At 44.0% G+C, this 19643-nt stretch overlaps 1 protein-coding gene across 1 annotated transcript in view; it reads right to left on the bottom strand.

Moving 5' to 3' along the window:
• ENTPD2 (ectonucleoside triphosphate diphosphohydrolase 2) overlaps positions 1 to 19643 on the bottom strand; it is a 43372-nt gene that overhangs the window by 14562 nt on the left and 9167 nt on the right. The window contains exons 2-4 of the mRNA XM_044268589.1: positions 8322 to 8439; positions 5637 to 5787; positions 1494 to 1653 (exon numbers count right to left, since the gene is read on the bottom strand). Coding sequence (XP_044124524.1) covers positions 1494 to 1653; positions 5637 to 5787; positions 8322 to 8439 — 429 coding nt within the window. The remainder of the gene's footprint in view (positions 1 to 1493; positions 1654 to 5636; positions 5788 to 8321; positions 8440 to 19643) is intronic.

Genomic DNA, 19643 nt, shown 5'->3' with positions numbered 1-19643 from the left:
CCCGTTGCTCCCTTCTGTGGCAAAACATAAAATAGAACATGTCCAATTTGCAGACCGCAAAACACGGAGTGGTCGTGTGCATCCGCCCTGACACGTATTTTGTGCTTGCAGTTTTGTAATCATAATGTACCAAGTGTACCATAAGCCTTCAGCACCCACAGCTATGGAGCCACCGTTTAGTCACCCAGACTTTCATAGCACCTGCCTTATGGCTAGCCATACACTGTTTTCTCCCTTTCCTTTAGCCGAGCATGCATGTGTTGTGGAAGGGAGAAAGCCGCTGTCAGTCGCCTCTGGTGGTGGCTTAGCGTCTGTCCTCAGGGTAGAGTCAGTAGGTCCCCATACACATTAGATCAGGCATGGCCAACCTGCGGCTCTCTAGCTGTTGTAAAACTACAACTCCCATAATGCCCTGCTGTAAGCTGATAGCTGTTGCCAGTTTGGGCATGATGGGAGCTGTAGTTTTGCAACAGCTGGAGAGCCTCAGGTTTGGCCATCCCTGCATTAGATGGTCAGTCAAAATTGTCTGGTTGACCAATATACAACTAATGTGTTTGGCCAGCTGGTTGTCCACTGCTTTGGGCCTCATCAATATCTGATCGTCGGGGGTCCAACTCCCTGCACCCCTGACGATCAGCCGATTCAGAATAGATCCGCTGCTGAAACTACACCGCTCCATCCATTGAGCAGTGCTGCACCCAGTGGACAACCCCTTTAAGGTTCATACAGTATATAGTTTTATGCCCAAGAGGAGAAAAATTGGGAGGCGGCTGTGGCTTCCTCTGGATCAGCATTGCAGGATAATAGGCAGAACTGGAAGTTACTATGTTGATAACCTACAGAAAAGTGTGTGTGTTGTATCAGAGTCTGCCACTAGAGGGCACTTCTGAGTGCAGGATTTCAGACAGAACACCGGGCTTGCCTCCTATAACCTTCCACCCGGCATTCACTCCTGACAGAACAATGAAACCCAGTGCAAACAAACCAGCTCAATGGAACGTGACCAACCCAGAGATCTTTTGGCTGGATCATCAAACCCCCCGTGGATAGACAGTTGTGCAGATGAATGGAGAGGGGGCATCTCACCCGCTCATGACTGTTTACATCTTGGCGTCGCACAAGGAACCTGCCCAGATGTCTCATCTCTTTTCATGCCCTGCTAATTCCTCCATAATGCCCAATCTTCTGTCCCGCAGATCTGCACAAAGCAGAAGATCCCACATCTAGATGCCAAAAGCCCAAAGGCAACGAATTGTCATCCTTATCAAACTGGCACTGAGGCTCGGGGAAAGTTCAAAGCCACCTATGTGTAGGCGAGCTTTCAGACTAATATCCTACATGTGTACATCTAGATTCATGAACAGAATGGTAGTTGGACATTTAAGACTGACACATACTCAGGCACCGAGTTTGGGTTCGCACTTAAGCGTACCACCACTGGTGCCTCCAGAAGGTCAGATGGGCTTCTATTCCGAGAGACTACCGTTACATACCTTGATGAAGCTCTCCATGAGGTAGTTGGCTGTGACCCAGCCGAACACTCCCTCATCCTGACCGGACAGAATCTTGGCCCCTCGGAACTCAAAGGGATACGACTTCAGTGTGCTGCTCACAGCTTCCAGAACATTGTCCGAGGCTTTCGGATTAGTCCAGCTGCGGAGAGCAAAGAACAAGATGATGTACAGGGAAGACACAGCGTTAGCTTCTGTCCACATGCAGATCCAGTCATCTCAATGGGGCTGCGAAACATGCGGGACATCCGTATGTCCATCCGCGGCACCGCAAAAAAACAGAACATGCCTTATTCTGGTCCGTTTTGCAGACAAGTATTGGACTTTTCTACAGAAGAAAAAAAAAATAATAGTGGCAATGTCCTATCCTTGTCTGCAAAACAGACAAAAATAGGACATGTTCTTTTTTTTTTTTTTTTGCAGGACTGCGGAATAGACGCGCGGAAATGAAATGAATGGGTCCGTATCTGATTCGTTAAAAAATGTGGATTGGATGCAGATGAAAACTATGGTAGTGCGCATGAGGCCTTACTCTGCTCTACATAGCCTCAAGTTATTAGGAGGCAATTAATGGGTGAAGTGTGACTTATCTACAGGGGGCAGTGTTATAGTAGTTATATTCTGGTACATAGGAGCAGTATTATAGTAGTTATATTCTTGTACATAGGAGCAGTATTATAGCAGTTATATTCTTGTACATAGGAGCAGTATTATAGTAGTTATATTCTTGTACATAGGAGCAGTATTATAGCAGTTATATTCTTGTACATAGGAGCAGTATTATAGTAGTTATATTCTTGTACATAGGAGCAGTATTATAGTAGTTATATTCTGGTACATAGGAGCAGTATTATAGTAGTTATATTCTTGTACATAGGAGCAGTATTATAGTAGGTATATTCTTGTACATAGGAGCAGTATTATAGTAGTTATATCCTTGTACATAGGAGGCGGTATTATAGTAGTTATATCCTTGTACATAGGAGGCAGTATTATAGTAGTTATATTCTTGTACATAGCAGCAGTATTATAGTAGTTATATTGTTGTACATAGGAGGCAGTATTATAGTAGTTATATTCTTGTACATAGGAGGCAGTATTATAGTAGTTATATTCTTGTACACAGGAGGCAGTATTATAGTAGTTATATTACTGTACATAGGAGGCGGTATTATAGTAGTTATATTCTTGTACATAGAAGGCAGTATTATAGTAGTTATATTCTTGTACATAGGAGCAGTATTATGGTAGTTATATTCCTGTACATAGAGCAGTATTATAGTAGTTATATTCTTGTACATAGAAGGCAGTATTATAATAGTTATATTCTTGTACATAGGGGGAGTATTATAGTAGTTATATTCTTGTACGTAGGAGCACTATTATAGTAGTTATATTCTTGTACATAGGAGGCAGTATTATAGTAGTTATATTCTTGTACATAGGAGCAGTATTATAGTAGTTATATTCCTGTACATAGGAGCAGTATTATAGTAGTTATATTCTTGTACATAGAAGGCAGTATTATAATAGTTATATTCTTGTACATAGGGGGAGTATTATAGTAGTTATATTCTTGTACGTAGGAGCACTATTATAGTAGTTATATTCTTGTACATAGGAGCAGTATTATAGTAGTTATATTCTTGTACATAGGAGCAGTATTATAGTAGATATATTGTTGTACATAGGAGCAGTATTATAGTAGTTATATCTTGTACATAGGAGCAGTATTATAGTAGTTATATTCTTGTACATAGGAGCAGTATTATAGTAGTTATATTCTTGTACATAGGAGGCAGTATTATAGTAGTTATATTCTTTGTACATAGGAGGCAGTATTATAGTAGTTATATTCTTGTACATAGGAGGCAGTATTATAGTAGTTATATTCTTGTACATAGGAGGCAGTATTATAGTAGTTATATTCTTGTACATAGGAGGCAGTATTATAGTAGTTATATTCTGTACATAGAAGGCAGTATTATAGTAGTTATATTCTTGTACATAGGAGCAGTATTATAGCAGTTTATATTCTTGTACATAGGAGGCAGTATTATAGTAGTTATATTCTTGTACATAGGAGCAGTATTATAGTATTTATTCTTGTACATAGGAGCAGTATTATAGTAGTTATTCTTGTACATAGGAGCAGTATTATAGTAGTTATATTCTTGTACATAGGAGCAGTATTATAGGAGTTATATTCTTGTACATAGGAGCAGTATTATAGTAGTTATATTCTTGTACATAGGAGCAGTATTATAGTAGTATATTCTTGTACATAGGAGCAGTATTATAGTTATATTCTTGTACATAGGAGCAGTATTATAGTAGTTATTTCTTGTACATAGGAGCAGTATTATAGTAGTTATATTCTTGTACATAGGAGGCAGTATTATAGAGTTATATTCTTGTACATAGGAGGCAGTATTATAGTAGTTATATTCTTGTACATAGGAGCAGTATTAGTAGTTTATTCTTGTACATAGGAGCAGTATTATAGTAGTTATATTCTTGTACATAGGAGCAGTATTATAGTAGTTATGTTCTTGTACATAGGAGCAGTATTATAGTAGTTATATTCTTGTACATAGGAGCAGTATTATAGCAGTTATATTCTTGTACATAGGAGGCAGTATTATAGTAGTTATATTCCTGTACATAGGAGCAGTATTATAGTAGTTATATTCTTGTATATAGGAGGCAGTATTATAGTAGTTATATTCCTGTACATAGGAGCAGTATTATAGTAGGTATATTCTTGTACATATGAGCAGTATTATAGTAGTTATACTCTTGTACATAGGAGCAGTATTATAGTAGTTCTATTCCTGTACATAGGGGCAGTATTATAGTAGTTATATTCTTGCACATAGGAGCAGTATTATAGTAGTTATATTCTTGCACATAGGAGCAGTATTATAGTAGTTATATTCTTGTACATAGGAGGCAGTATTATAGGAGTTATATTCTTGTACATAGGAGGCAGTATTATAGTAGTTATATTCCTGTACATAGGAGCAGTATTATAGTAGTTATGTTCTTGTACATAGGAGCAGTATTATAGTAGTTATGTTCTTGTACATAGGAGCAGTATTATAGTAGTTATGTTCTTGTACATAGGAGACAGTATTATAGTAGTTATATTCTTGTACATAGGAGCAGTATTATAGTAGTTATATTCCTGTACATAGGAGCAGTATTATAGTAGTTATATTCTTGTACATAGGAGCAGTATTATAGTAGTTATGTTCTTGTACATAGGAGCAGTATTATAGTAGTTATATTATTCAGCTGTATACACTAGCATGTCCTTCCCTCTCTTCCTGCCCCGGTGATGTGAATATCCGTGTTGGCCGGACTTGTTTGATAAGCCCAGATTTGGCCGGTGGAGCTCGAGGAGTCAGGAGAGTTATGCGATTATTTGGCATTTTCTTCCAATGTAACCTAATACTGGGCCGTGTCAGGCACAACATAGTACCCAGTATGCAGCTCGGGAGGAGGGAGAGCTTATAAAAACTTAACTTACAATCTATACAACAGAATATTTTCGGAGCGGTTGGGACATAACTCAGCATTGCAGGCCTGGAGTCTCCAGGATATCAGTATGGGTGGTCTCCGCAGCAGATGTCTCCCTGCACTGAGCGGAATCTCACTAGATGGGCCATGAACCTAGTATTCAGTGTAAAAGCTTATTAATGAATATTGGTGTAGTGTTCATATTAAGGGTCATTAATAAAATATCAGGATATGGGCGACTCTCCTAAACCTGCTGCAACGGAGCCTGAGAGACGCGAGCCCACTTATTAATCTGTGGGCGTAATTTCCCCCGGTAGTTCATCTTAAAGGGGCAACGTAGAAACAGGACAGTAAACAGTAATCCTTGAGTTGCTCTTCTCTGTCATTTACACATTACATCTGTTTTATGTGAAAGCTGGGGGGCCGCCAATCTGGCTGGCGTTAGAGCTCCCCTTCAGCTTCAAGATGATCCTGAAAACCTCAGATGATTTGCAAGGATTCGGGGGGGGGGGGGGGGGGGACATATTCCTGCGTCAGTGGACCGTTCTTCCTTTCAGGAAGTATTAAGACCTCTGTGTTTCTTGGCTTTCACCCCGTACATACTTGAGCAGTCTCATCCCAGCGGTGGCTCCTAGGTAGAGGGGAGTGATGGAATGCCGACTGGAGGGAATATCGCTTACAGCCTGCTGCAGACACGTCTCCAGGCTCTTTCCAGCTTCAGGTGGATTCTCCCAATAGCTGGATATCCCGGGACCTAAGGACAGATGACAGATAAATCCACGGCCACTTTACGGGGTTCACGTTCTTGTTCAATGAAAGCATGACGGCGGAAAAGTGGGAAATGTATGAACCATCAACATGCGTTTCCTACAAGGCAGCGTTCACACCGCGCATTTTTCTTCTGGAAAGAACTGCATAAATTTATTTATTTTTTACAATAAATTTTTCAGATGCATTTTTTTCCCCTCAGGATAGGTCATTAGTATCTCTTGGGGGTCCGACTGCCGCACCCCTGTTGATCAACTGTTTGAGGAGGCCGCGGTGTGCGGTTTTTCCCCTCAGGATAGGTCATTAGTATCTCTTGGGGGTCCGACTGCCGCACCCCCGTTGATCAACTGTTTGAGGAGGCCGCGGTGTGCGGCCTAGGCTGCTTTAACATAGCCGGCAGACTGCCAATATTGTCCAGATGCGGAACTTCCGGACGGGGTCTGTCGGAGATCGGCCGGACAGAAACCGTTGTGTGCTTCGGTTTGTGTCCCGCCGATTCCTGGCATTCTCTGGAGGCTATAGTATATCGCACTGCTGCACATGTGAAAGCAGAGTTACCAAGCACAGCGCCGTCCATTGGATAGTGGCTATGCTTGGTATTGCAGCCCAGCTCCATTCTCTTGAATAGGACTGAGCTACAACTAGATCATGTGACCGACGCGCAACGTCACCGGCCCAAGAAGAGGTCATGGCGCTCATCGGAGATCCACGGCCTCTTCAAACAGCGGATCGGCGAGAGTGCCCCGAGTACATATCATACGGCATATATCAGCATACATCATAATACATTCGATGGGCTCAGTGTCCCCCATGTGTTATTCCTATACTTGGAATCCTGTGTGCATATGGAAGCATGGAGGGGTGAAGAACTGCAGAAAGATTCCATGGTCGAACAGACTGATATAATAAGGAGGTTTCTGTGGAAGAAAGATTCAGGGTTAAGATGAGTTCTCTACCTGCGTGGTGGGTAGCGGAAATGCGATCCCCTCAGACGATTTAAACCGCGGCAGAACATGGGTCAGATCTGCATCCAGCGCCCCCAGAATACCGCTACCCACCACTCAGGTAGAGAACTCATCTTAACCCTGAATCTTTCTTCCACAGAAACCTCCTTATTATATCTGTCTATTCGACCATGGAAACTTTCTGCAGTTCTTCACCCCTCCATGCTTCCATATGCACACAGGATTCCAAGTATAGGAATAACACATGGGGGACACTGAGCCCATCGAATGTATTATGATGTATGCTGATATATGCCGTATGATATGTACCATTATTGTATCTATGATTATATGTATCAAAATGCTGTGGTATATGCAAACGACATACGATATGCCGCCTGTGCCCTCATACATATGCGAATGATATATGCTATACGGCCTGAGTACTCTGCAATATGCAACACAGAGGGTTAATGTATTCATACAAATGCTAAACTATGAAACCAACGGTATAACCATGCAGCGATTCCTCTATACCGGACTAACGCCATAAGCAGCCCTTGATCCGGCATACACCAGCAGTACTCGGCGGCACACATGTGTGGACCGCAGTATATAGTATACAGTGTATAATCATGCTCTAAATTAAACCCTGCCATAACAATATAATCATGTGCATTATGTCCGCATACACTCCTATTACCATTATATTGTCACTTTACCATTATTAACTTTGTAAACCGTATGCCACGGACCCGTCGTATTTGCACTCATTTGCACCTATATGTATTTTTAAAAAATTATCGCTGGACACCATTTTTTGCTTTGCTGCTATGACTATATCAAATCTGGCTTGTACATTATTTAATATTTATAAAAAAAATTATGATTATGTTATGCCATCTCTGCCATCCGAACAACCCATTTGAACATGTATCCAATATTATTCCAGATAACATGACCACTGATGAAGGTCCACGGTGACCGAAACGTCTGGTCAGAAATATTCTGTTGTTGACGCTTATATATACCACGGGGGCGAATGGATGATGCAGAGATTATGAAATAAACCAACCTGAGTGCCTCAATACTTTATTACTTTGATAAACGGCATAACAAGCCCTTGATTGGCACCGGTGACACCCTTGAACAGAGTGCGGTTCCTCACTTTACTACAAGACATCCTGAGGATAGGTCATCAATATCACAATCTCGGACTGCCCCTTTAAAACACAAAAACGCACAGTGTGAACCCAGCCTTAGAGCTGTATACTATTTCTAATAATACGTTCATTGTGATTTTCAGGCTGAAATTAATGGGCACGTGGGCCGTTATGTTGGCATTACCACACCGTTATGTAGCGGTGCCCTCGGGGGCACAGATATGATCTGAATATGCAGGAAATGGAGAAAAAAGGAGAAAGTGCGATCGGTCCATGTATTTTTGTATGTGGGCGGATGGCCAAAAACTGTCTGACTACGGGGGCCTCTCCCTGGCTGCAGCAGGATGAGCAGCTCTGGTGAACAAACTGCTGTGTAAAGTAGTCGTAGTCGGGTGGGAGGAGCTTTTACTCACCATGGACATCACACATGCTGTGCTCGCTCACAATGCCCGTGTCATTTTCTTTGTCTGCAGGCCACTTGTAGATAAACAGTGCGGTGTGAGAGGAGCCCGCGTCCAGTACTATACCATACTGTGGAAGAAAGGAAAGGTAATTACTGAGAAAATACAGGAGCAGGATTACAGCACAGGAGGCGGTATTATACTAGTTCCAGCAGGGAGAAATACCAAGTGTGTGTGAGGCAGACGTAGGGAGTCGTAGGAATATTTTTAATATAAACACTAGGGGGCGGTGTGTTGGATGACTGCACAGTTTCATACAATTAATAACACTAGGGGGCGGTGTGTTGGATGACTGGGCAATGTAAAAAAATTTATAACACTAGGTGGCGGTGTGTTGGATGACTGCGCAGTGTAATACAATTTATAACACTAGGTGGCGGTGTGTTGGATGACTGCGCAGTGTAATACAATTTATAACACTAGGGGGCAGTGTGTTGGATGACTGCGCAGTGTAATACAATTCATAACACTAGGGGGCAGTGTGTTGGATGACTGCGCAGTGTAATACAATTTATAACACTAGGGGGCGGTGTGTTGGATGACTGAGCAGTGTAATACAACTTATAACACTAGGGGGCAGTGTGTTGGATGACTGAGCAGTGTAATACAACTTATAACACTAGGGGGCAGGGTGTTGGATGACTGCACAGTTTCATACAATTAATAACACTAGGGGGCAGTGTGTTGGATGACTGCGCAGTGTAATACAATTAATAACACTAGGGGGCAGTGTGTTGGATGACTGCGCAGTGTAATACAATTTATAACACTAGGGGGCGGTGTGTTGGATGACTGCACAGTTTCATACAATTAATAACACTAGGGGGCAGTGTGTTGGATGACTGCGCAGTGTAATACAATTTATAACACTAGGGGGCAGTGTGTTGGATGACTGTGCAGTGTAATACAATTTATAACACTAGGGGGCGGTGTGTTGGATGACTGATCAGTGTAATACAATTTATAACACTAGGGGGCGGTGTGTTGGATGACTGATCAGTGTAATACAACTTATAACACTAGGGGGCAGTGTGTTGGATGACTGCGCAGTGTAATACAATTTATAACACTAGGGGGCGGTGTGTTGGATGACTGAGCAGTGTAATACAACTTATAACACTAGAGGGCAGTGTGTTGGATGACTGAGCAGTGTAATACAACTTATAACACTAGGGGGCAGGGTGTTGGATGACTGCACAGTTTCATACAATTAATAACACTAGGGGGCAGTGTGTTGGATGACTGCGCAGTGTAATACAATTAATAACACTAGGGGGCAGTGTGTTGGATGACTGAGCAGTGTAATACAACTTATAACACTAGGGGGCAGTGTGTTGGATGACTGCGCAGTGTAATACAATTTATAACACTAGGGGGCGGTGTGTTGGATGACTGAGCAGTGTAATACAACTTATAACACTAGGGGGCGGTGTGTTGGATGACTGAGCAGTGTAATACAATTAATAACACTAGGGGGCAGTGTGTTGGATGACTGCGCAGTGTAATACAATTAATAACACTAGGGGGCAGTGTGTTGGATGACTGCGCAGTGTAATACAATTTATAACACTAGGGGGCGGTGTGTTGGATGACTGAGCAGTGTAATACAACTTATAACACTAGGGGGCAGTGTGTTGGATGACTGAGCAGTGTAATACAACTTATAACACTAGGGGGCGGTGTGTTGGATGACTGAGCAGTGTAATACAATTAATAACACTAGGGGGCAGTGTGTTGGATGACTGCACAGTTTCATACAATTAATAACACTAGGGGGCAGTGTGTTGGATGACTGCGCAGTGTAATACAATTAATAACACTAGGGGGCAGTGTGTTGGATGACTGCGCAGTGTAATACAATTAATAACACTAGGGGGCAGTGTGTTGGATGACTGCACAGTTTCATACAATTAATAACACTAGGGGGCAGTGTGTTGGATGACTGCGCAGTGTAATACAATTTATAACACTAGGGGGCAGTGTGTTGGATGACTGCGCAGTGTAATACAATTTATAACACTAGGGGGCGGTGTGTTGGATGACTGCGCAGTGTAATACAATTTATAACACTAGGGGGCAGTGTGTTGGATGACTGAGCAACGTAATACAATTTATAACACTAGGGGGCGGTGTGTTGGATGACTGCACAGTGTAATACAATTTATAACACTAGGGAGCGGTGTGTTGGATGACTGCGCAGTGTAATACAATTTATAACACTAGGGGGCAGTGTGTTGGATGACTGAGCAACGTAATACAATTTATAACACTAGGGGGCGGTGTGTTGGATGACTGAGCAGTGTAATACAACTTATAACACTAAGGGGCGGTGTGTTGGATGACTGCACAGTGTAATACAATTTATAACACTAGGGGCAGTGTGTTGGATGACTGCGCAGTGTAATACAATTTATAACACTAGGGGGCAGTGTGTTGGATGACTGCGCAGTGTAATACAATTTATAACACTAGGGGGCAGTGTGTTGGATGACTGCACAGTGTAATATAATTTATAACACTAGGGGGCGGTGTGTTGGATGACTGCACAGTGTAATACAATTTATAACACTAGGGGGCAGTGTGTTGGATGACTGCGCAGTGTAATACAATTTATAACACTAGGGGGCAGTGTGTTGGATGACTGCACAGTGTAATATAATTTATAACACTAGGGGGCGGTGTGTTGGATGACTGCACAGTGTAATACAATTTATAACACTAGGGGGCAGTGTGTTGGATGACTGCGCAGTGTAATACAATTTATAACACTAGGTGGCGGTGTGTTGGATGACTGCACAGTGTAATATAATTTATAACACTAGGGGGCAGTGTGTTGGATGACTGCACAGTGTAATACAATTTATAACACTAGGGGGCAGTGTGTTGGATGACTGCGCAGTGTAATACAATTTATAACACTAGGGGGCGGTGTTTGGGTAGATTTTACAATCATTCATAAAATATTCCCATATACATAACTGATCCGATAGTTTCTAGCTTTCGTTTCTGGCATCTGGAGGATCAGTTTTACAACCGCAGATGATTTCCAGCTCCAGACAGAAATATATAACATGTAGCTGTTTTTTTGCTCGGTGCTTTTAGGCTATGGATGCCGGACAGTTGTAAAAGGGCCACACAGATCTCGTCAGATGTGTCCAAGTCCCGCATAAGGGTTTTCCCTAGGACCCCTATATTGATAACCTGTCCTCAAAATAGGTCATGAGTATGTGATTGGTGGGGTCAGACACCCAGCCGCCTCGCCAATCAACTGTTTGAAGAGTCCGCAATGCACGGAGAACGTTCGTGAGGCCTCCGGGACGGATCCCGACCCATTCAACTTGAATGGGTCCTCATCCCTCCATTCCGCAAAAAGATAGGACATGTTCTATCTTTGTGCGGAACGTAAGTTTGGGACGGAACCCCTCAGAAGTACTCCGTAGTGCTTCTGTGAGTTTCCGTTCCGTGCTTCCCTTCCGCATCTCCGGATTTGCAGATCCATTCAAGTGAATGGGTCCGCCTCCGTGATGCAGAATGCACACGGAACGGTGTCCGTTTATTGCGGGTCCGCAATACGGCAACGGCACCCATACGTTCATGTGAACAAGCCCTTAGTAGACAAGGAATAGTGAGGCACATTTACTAAAGTGTCTGCACCTGTTTTTAGTCTAAAAACCTCGTTTCGCCTACTTTGATTTTTTTTTTAGACTAATTCAGAAGTTGTCGGACTTTTTTCTGACCTACTTCTGTAGGTGCGCCTTTTTAGGCTCCTGACTTTGTCAGAAAAACAGTAAAATTTGTACTCCACTTCTGGACTGGCGTACTTTTCTTAATCTGTTTGCAGTGGGGAAGTGCAATTTTTTTATTTTTGCATTTCCCGGAGAGTGTGACTTTTTTCATGCGTAAATAAATTAGACCAGTGTAAGTGAATATAAACCGGTCCTACTGAAAAACAACCACCAGAGGTCAGGCTAGGGCTGGGCGATTCATTAGTCTTTGAGGCATCTGATAATTCAGTTTTTTTTTACAGAAACGTCAAATCAGTTTTGCCCGCCTCGCGGCGGCACTCACCCGGATGACTTGCCTACCCGCGTCGCCTTGCCTGCCCGCCCGGATCGCTCTCCTGGCCCATCCCACCGCATCACTTGCCTGGCCCACCAGCCCGGATCACTCTCCTGGCCCATCCCACCGCATCACTTGCCTGCCCGCCTGGCCTGCCACGTGGCTTTCCTGACCTGCCCCGCCACGTCACTCGCCTGTCCAGCCCCGTCTTTTGCCTTACTGCTGCCTTGGTATTTTTTTTTCAGTTTTATTAACAAAAATAAGAAAACTTTAATTGATCGTCCATAGGATTTTTACATTTTTTTGCAAAATCGCCCAGCCCTAGGTCAGACTAATAAATATACGCCTAGTCTTTATCATCGTCTGTGCAACTTTTAATAAAATACTCGGCAAAAGAAAGACAGCTGAATAAAATATGCTAAAAACAAATGTGGCCCAGCGAGGGAGAACCCGCCCGAGAGCTGTGCGGGCCGTCGCCCTGCTTTCTCAGAATAAGGGGGGAATGAGAACCATCTGGATAGTTTAATAGGAAAGAAAATCAGAAAATCGTAAAAAAAAAAGTTTAAGTTGTAAAAAAAATTATAATAATGTAATTGGTTGCAGGATGTCAAATGTTCTACTTGAACTTTCCAAAAATGTTCTGGGCCACCGGGGAAAGAACATGAGACTTCTGAGCAGCTCTTTCCATACATTTGTGTCCGCTCCGCCCTGATTTGCTCATCCAAACAGCTGCAGGTCAGTCATCTCTGCTGCGGGGTTTCTGGCCCCACTGACATCCCCATGGAGATCGGGCCAGAGATCCAGAAATTCTGTAGATAGTGACGAAGACAAATGCGACCCTACAGAACTGGAATGTCAAGAGCCCCCCGATCCGTAAAAGACCTTGTTGTTTGGAATATGGCGGGGGGAAAAAAGTCCTGGAATGTGTGAAACGAGTGATTACCACAATCACACACTGCACGGCTTATTATAAACCGCCAGAAATAGACGGCGTGGAATGGGCCGGTTATCAGAGGGCGATGTAGTGGTGAGCGGACAGTTCCCCATTTATTCTATCCTGCTCATTGCAGATGTATCATCATCATCATACAGCTGCCCTTACAGGATGCACATAGGTGAGCGGATTACACTAGCAGGGTCTTTAAAGTAAGGGGGTTTCCAAAGTTATGCATATGAAGTTTTAGGGGGTATTCCAGTAAAAACAAGTTACCCCCTATCCACTGGGAATCCACCTGCAGAATAGTGAGTGCAGCTCTGGAGTATAATACAGGATGTAACTCAGGATCAGTAATGTATGTACACAGTGACTCCACCAGCAGAATAGCGAGTGCAGCTCTGGAGTATAATATAGGATGTAACTCAGGATCAGTACAGGATAAGGCCTCATGCACACGACCGTTGTTTGGGTCCGCATCCGAGCCGCCGTTTTTGCGGCTCGGATGTGGACCCATTCACTTCAATGGGGCCACAAAAGATGCGGACAGCACTCCGTGTGCTGTCCGCATCCGTGGCTCCATTCCACGGGCCCGTTAAAAAAATATAACATGTCCTATTCTTGTCCGCGCTTTGCGGGCAAGAATAGGCATTTATATTGCCGGCTTCCGTTCCGCAAATTGCGGAAAGCAACACTGGCAGCTTAAGTTTTTTGCCGACCGAAAAAAACGTCACGGCCGTGTGCATGAGTCCTAAGGCCTCATGCACACGACGGTTGCTTTTCTCGGCCTCCGTTCTGTTTTTTTTTTGCGGATAGAATGGGGACCCATTAATTTCAATGGGTTAGCAAAAAAATGCTGATAGTTCATCCGTTTGTGTTCCGCGTCTGTTGTCCGTGTTTCCCTTCAGCAAAAAAAAATAGTGCATGTCCTACTTTTTCACATTTGCGGACAAGCATAGGCATTTATTACAAGGGATCTGTGGAAAAAAACTGATCCTCCCAAAAAAAAACTGATGCTGCATCTGTTTTTTTTTAGTGGACGCTAAAAAACTTTTTTTTTGTAGATTCATTATATGTAGTGATTGTAAAATGGTTGACATTTGCTTTGTAATAAAGCAAAATAAATTGGTATAATTGAGCCCTAAGGTCCGCAATGCACGGGCACCGACTGTGCCCCAGCCGCATGGGGATCGTGGACCCATTCATTTGAATGGGTTCGCGATCCCTCCGTTCCGCAAAAAGATAGAGCATGTTCTATCTTTTTGCGGTGCAGAGGCACGGAACGGAACGCCAGAAAGCACTCCGTAGTGTTCCGTTTCGTATCTCCGGACCCATTGAAGTGAATGGGTTCGCATCCGTGATGTGAAATGCACACGGAACGGTGCCTGCGTACTGTGGATCTGCAAATGTGGTCTGCGATACGGCAACGGGCAGCACACGGCCCTAAGGGTGCCCGTAGACATAGCGTTTTTTGCTGCGTGTCTGGGATCTGTGTGGCAATTACAGGAGAAGCACATGTGGGGTCATTTATTAAGACCTCCGTTTTAGATGCCAGTCTTAATACCCCTGCACTGGCGCTTGATGCGCCCGGCCGCTACATAACTTAGGTGCATCCACTGCTGGCCTAACTCTGCGCTAGCTACCTTTAGATAATTTTGTACAGGTGTAGGAAATGATAAATGAGATGGGCTGGTCCGCCCCCGCCACGTGCTGTGGCTTCATTCTCTGCACTAAATGAGGGAGAGCTGGAAAGACAGGTGCAGCAATCCGGGCACGTTAAAACATCATTTGCAGTAGATCTTCAAGGTGCAGAACATTACAGGCTCATAATTTGGTCAAAGTTCATCAGGTCAAACAAGGCCCCTATGAAAATGATGCCTGGGAACAGCCCATAGACGTTATAACAACGTGTCTGACAACCAGCTCCAGGGGCTCCGACAACCAGCTCCATCATTCGTGGTGAACTTCACCGTGGCATCAGCTTCTCTAGAAACTCTAGTCCCATGATGCGTTGACTATATGGCAGTCTTATTTGATAATGTAAGGCGTTTTTATCTGGAATCCGTATAGCAGATATACTCACTATATGGCGCAATCCTGTGCACACTATGGAAGCATTATGTCTGGCTTAGCAGTGCTATGTGGGCGCTGCACAGTGGTACCATTTCTACACTGCATTGAGCAGTCTGTGGCATTATTATGTGGCACTGTATGGATATGGATTTCCAGGGAATCTGACCATTTAGGCTTTAGAGATTTTACAAGGGATGGTCTATTCTCAGGATTATCCGATTGGCATGGGTGCAATTCCCTGCACGCCACTGACCAGCTGTAACTCGGGTGCCAACTTCCATACCATGCACTACACGTCGGATGAAGCTGGTCATTGAAATGAACGGTGAGCAGCTTCATGCACCACACAACGGATGGATCTGCGCTGGGGGACCAGGACTAGGGATGAGCGAACTTGGGTTTCAAGTTCGGCGTACAAGGTTCGGGTTATCTAAGAATTCCGTTATGGATTCCACTACCACGGTCCGTAATTTATGATCTGTGGTAGCGGAATCCATCATGGAATTCTTAGATAACCTGAATCCGAACCTTGTACGCCGAACTTGAAACCCAAGTTCGCTCATCCCTAACCCGGCCACGTCAGAATGGGGGCAGCAGGGGATTGGTGACATACTGATTCTTTTAGGTTTTGGCCTAAAAGTCATATTACTGTAATCCGAAAGCTGCAGCCATCTTCAGGGCGTGATTTGTAGGATAGCAGCGAGGACAATCTTAATACACAGCCGTCCACGCAAGACGAAGAACTGGCGGCCTGGAAACTTGGCGTCCGCCAATACAATAACAGTCCGAACGTACTCCAATTATTATTACACAATGCAGAGTGGAGGGGCCCGGCCTGGCAATGCTGCCATCGAGGCGGAAAGTAGCGAGAATTATTACAATGCTGCGGGGCACAGACAAGAATCATTAGCGATCCTGGCATGGAACATAACATAGAATTCCGTTGCTCAGTAACAAACATTGGAAATCAGCACAGAAACTCCAAACTTATATAAACTTTGCATATCCTGCTCGTTGTGAACAGACTGAACGCAATGTTTTGAGGTCATGTTTCCCTCCGTAGCTGTTTTCAGTGTTCTGCTGGTTATCCTCACAGACCTTTAACTCTGCCACTTTGTCAAACGCATAATCTGACAACCCGAAACCTAGCTTTAGACACTAACGGAGAACAAAACATTATGGGGGACATTTACAAAGAGCAATGTATTACACGTTGGTCTGTCCCCCTCCCCCCTGGCGTCAGACACCGCACTATTACTAAGCACATGCCTCTTAATAGCTGTGCATCTATGCAGGTCCACGTGCCAAAACAGCAGGCTACACCCCCCGGCTGATGGAGATTTCCACTAAAATTCATCACAGTTTCCTGGCATAGATAATAACAAACGCGAAGGGACAGGTACGCCAGCCCCGCCCCACACACTTTTTGGGAAAGTGGCAAGTAAGTCACCAAACCCCCAAAAAGTGCAAAATGTTGTGCCCCAAACCTTTATGACTTTTTTCTGCCAGTTTTTTGGCGGTACAAGGAATAATACATCACCCTAAGTTTTTTTAAGGGAATCTGTCAGCACATACAGTACCTCAGTCTTAGGCCCGGCCGTGGCCGTATTGCGGTCACGGACCCATACTTGAATAGGTCTGCAATCCGGAGGCACGGAACGCATGGTGTTTCAGTCCGTGCCTCCGCACCGCAAAAAAATAGAACATGTTCAATTTTTTTGCAGTGCAGACGGATCACTGACCCATTCAAGATCCATCCTAGCCGCTGCATGGATGTTGCCCGTCCATTGGGGACTGCAAATTGCGGTCCCCAATGCACGGAACGGCCGTGTGCATGAAGCCTTAGGCCTCATGCACATGACCGTGGTTTGGTTCCACATCCGAGCTGCATTTTTTTTGCGGGTCGGGCCCATTCACTTCAATGGGGCCGCAAGAGATGCAGACAGCACACGGAGTGCTGTCCGCATCCGCACGTCCGTTCTGCAGCCCCACCAAAAAAAAAAAATAGAACATGCCCTGAACATGATTGCTCTATTGAGGGCTGGACGTTTCGTTCCGCAAAAAGGCGGCCGGCATCTGTGTTTCGCAAATCCGCAATTTGCGGACTACAAAATGGACGCGGTCATGTGCATGAGGCCTTAAAGGGAACCTGTCACCGGGATTTTGTGTATAGAGCTGAGGACATGGGTTGTTAGATGGACGCTAGCACATCCGCAATATCCAGTCCCCATAGCTCTGTGTGCTTTTATTGTGTAAGAAAACAGATTTGATACATATGCAAATTACCCTGAGATGAGTCAGTGCTTGAAAATATGACTCTTCGCTGGTCACACAAGTAAGAGATGACTCTTTTATGTTAATTTGCATATGTATCAAATCGTTTTTTATACACAATAAAAGCACACAGAGCTATGGGGACTGGGTATTGCGGATGTGCTAGCGGCCATCTAGCAACCCATGTCCTCAGCTCTATACAAAAAATCCCGGTGACAGGTTCCTTTTAAACAAAGAGCACCGTTAGATTCCTTCTGTTCTGCTGATTCAAACATTTCTGCCCCCATCCAGATCTATGCCTCAGTTGCAGCTTTGCTGTGTAGACTATGTGAAGCTCAGCGGAGTCCTCTCAATATCCGTAGAAGCGTACACGAGGATCAGCAATCATAGGCCCCCTCCCCGTACACTAGCTCACACAGAATATGTTAAGAATAGGAAAAGTGAACTAAGCCACTTCTAGACATATTTAGCAGCATCTTATCTCCCCTGAGAACAAAAGGATCGGCCATGTTGAAAATCAAACTGCCTACAGCCTCTCTCCACAAACATCAGGAGGGGGGGGTCAGAAGGCCCCCAATACCCATTGAACGACTGACCGGTCGTTCAACCAGCATAAATATAATGTGTATGGGCAGCTTTTTAGTCTATAGACACTTAAATTCCATTTATTGCAGTTGCCATAAAGCACAGACTCTGCTGCGATGTCTGTACCCTGCAGAGTCTGGGTAGGTATATACAGTATGTCCGAGTTTTCACACCCATCCCCAAATGGAGACGATACTAAGTAATCCTATAACTGCGCCATATTGTACTTATACACACACCACCGGTGAAGGCGTCTGTTAAGTGATCCCGTCTTTATGAATGGGGGAAGACTCCGGCTCCAACCCAATTAGTCACTTCTGTATGGATTTTCTGTACACTTAATGTCATTCCAGTTATTTCCAACATCAGCCTCAACGTTTCCCGAAACACTTTGGAAAGGTTCAAATGGCCGAGTTATTTCCTGGATGGTCCACGGTGGAGAGGTGTGATGAGATTTTACAGTCTCACAAGGATTCCCAGGACTACTTATGGAATCAATTATTGAACAAGGTTGATGGAAAAAAAGCTATCCGTTACACTCCCCTCCATTGTACGCGCCGCCACTACAAATCCTCAGGAAACTCTTCGCTGCTCATGGAACTTCAGATGTATACAAATAGCACAAAAATATCCATCTTTTAATATTTAATTCTTGTCTATATATTTTATTATTTTTCATGTAAAATATTTCACAAATACACTTTGTTACTGTACGCTATTTACATCTCCGTCACCCACTATACATCACAACAGAAAATTATGAATTTTTCTTTTGCACGGGGCCTTTTATTCCTTTTTATTCCTAAAGTGTTTTTTAAACTTAAAACTAACCTGTCATTTCAGGTGACTTTCTAGGAGAGCAGACCACACCAGGGTCCTCCTCTGTAGACTCCATCTCCAACTGCCATTTTTCCCTTAGCTCTGCTCCAGTAGGGGCTGAGACCAGCTGCCATGTTGTCTCCCATGCACAGAAGAGGAGACACTACTCTCCTGTGTCTCTTTATTACACCCTAGGAAGCAGCAGCATAGAGGACATTATAGAGCAGTGTAGCTGTGAATCCAGCACAGGGGTGAGGAAACAGAGCTCATGCACACAGCCGTATGTATTTTGCAGTCTGCAAAACACTTATCCACAAAAAATACGGATGACATCCGTGTGCATTCTGTATTTTGCAAAACGGCACAGCTGTCCCCTAATAGACCAGTCCTATCCTTGTCCGTAATGCGGACAATAATAGGACATGTTCTATTTTTTGCAGGACAGACATCCGGAAAAGGAATGCACGCAGAGTAATTTCCGTTTTTTTTGCGGCCCCATTGAAGTGAATGGTTCCGCATACGGGTCGCAA

Source organism: Bufo gargarizans, chromosome 9, assembly GCF_014858855.1.
Source record: "Bufo gargarizans isolate SCDJY-AF-19 chromosome 9, ASM1485885v1, whole genome shotgun sequence".
Classification (NCBI taxonomy): Eukaryota; Metazoa; Chordata; class Amphibia; order Anura; family Bufonidae; genus Bufo; species Bufo gargarizans.
This window is presented reverse-complemented; position numbering and strand designations above follow the sequence as displayed.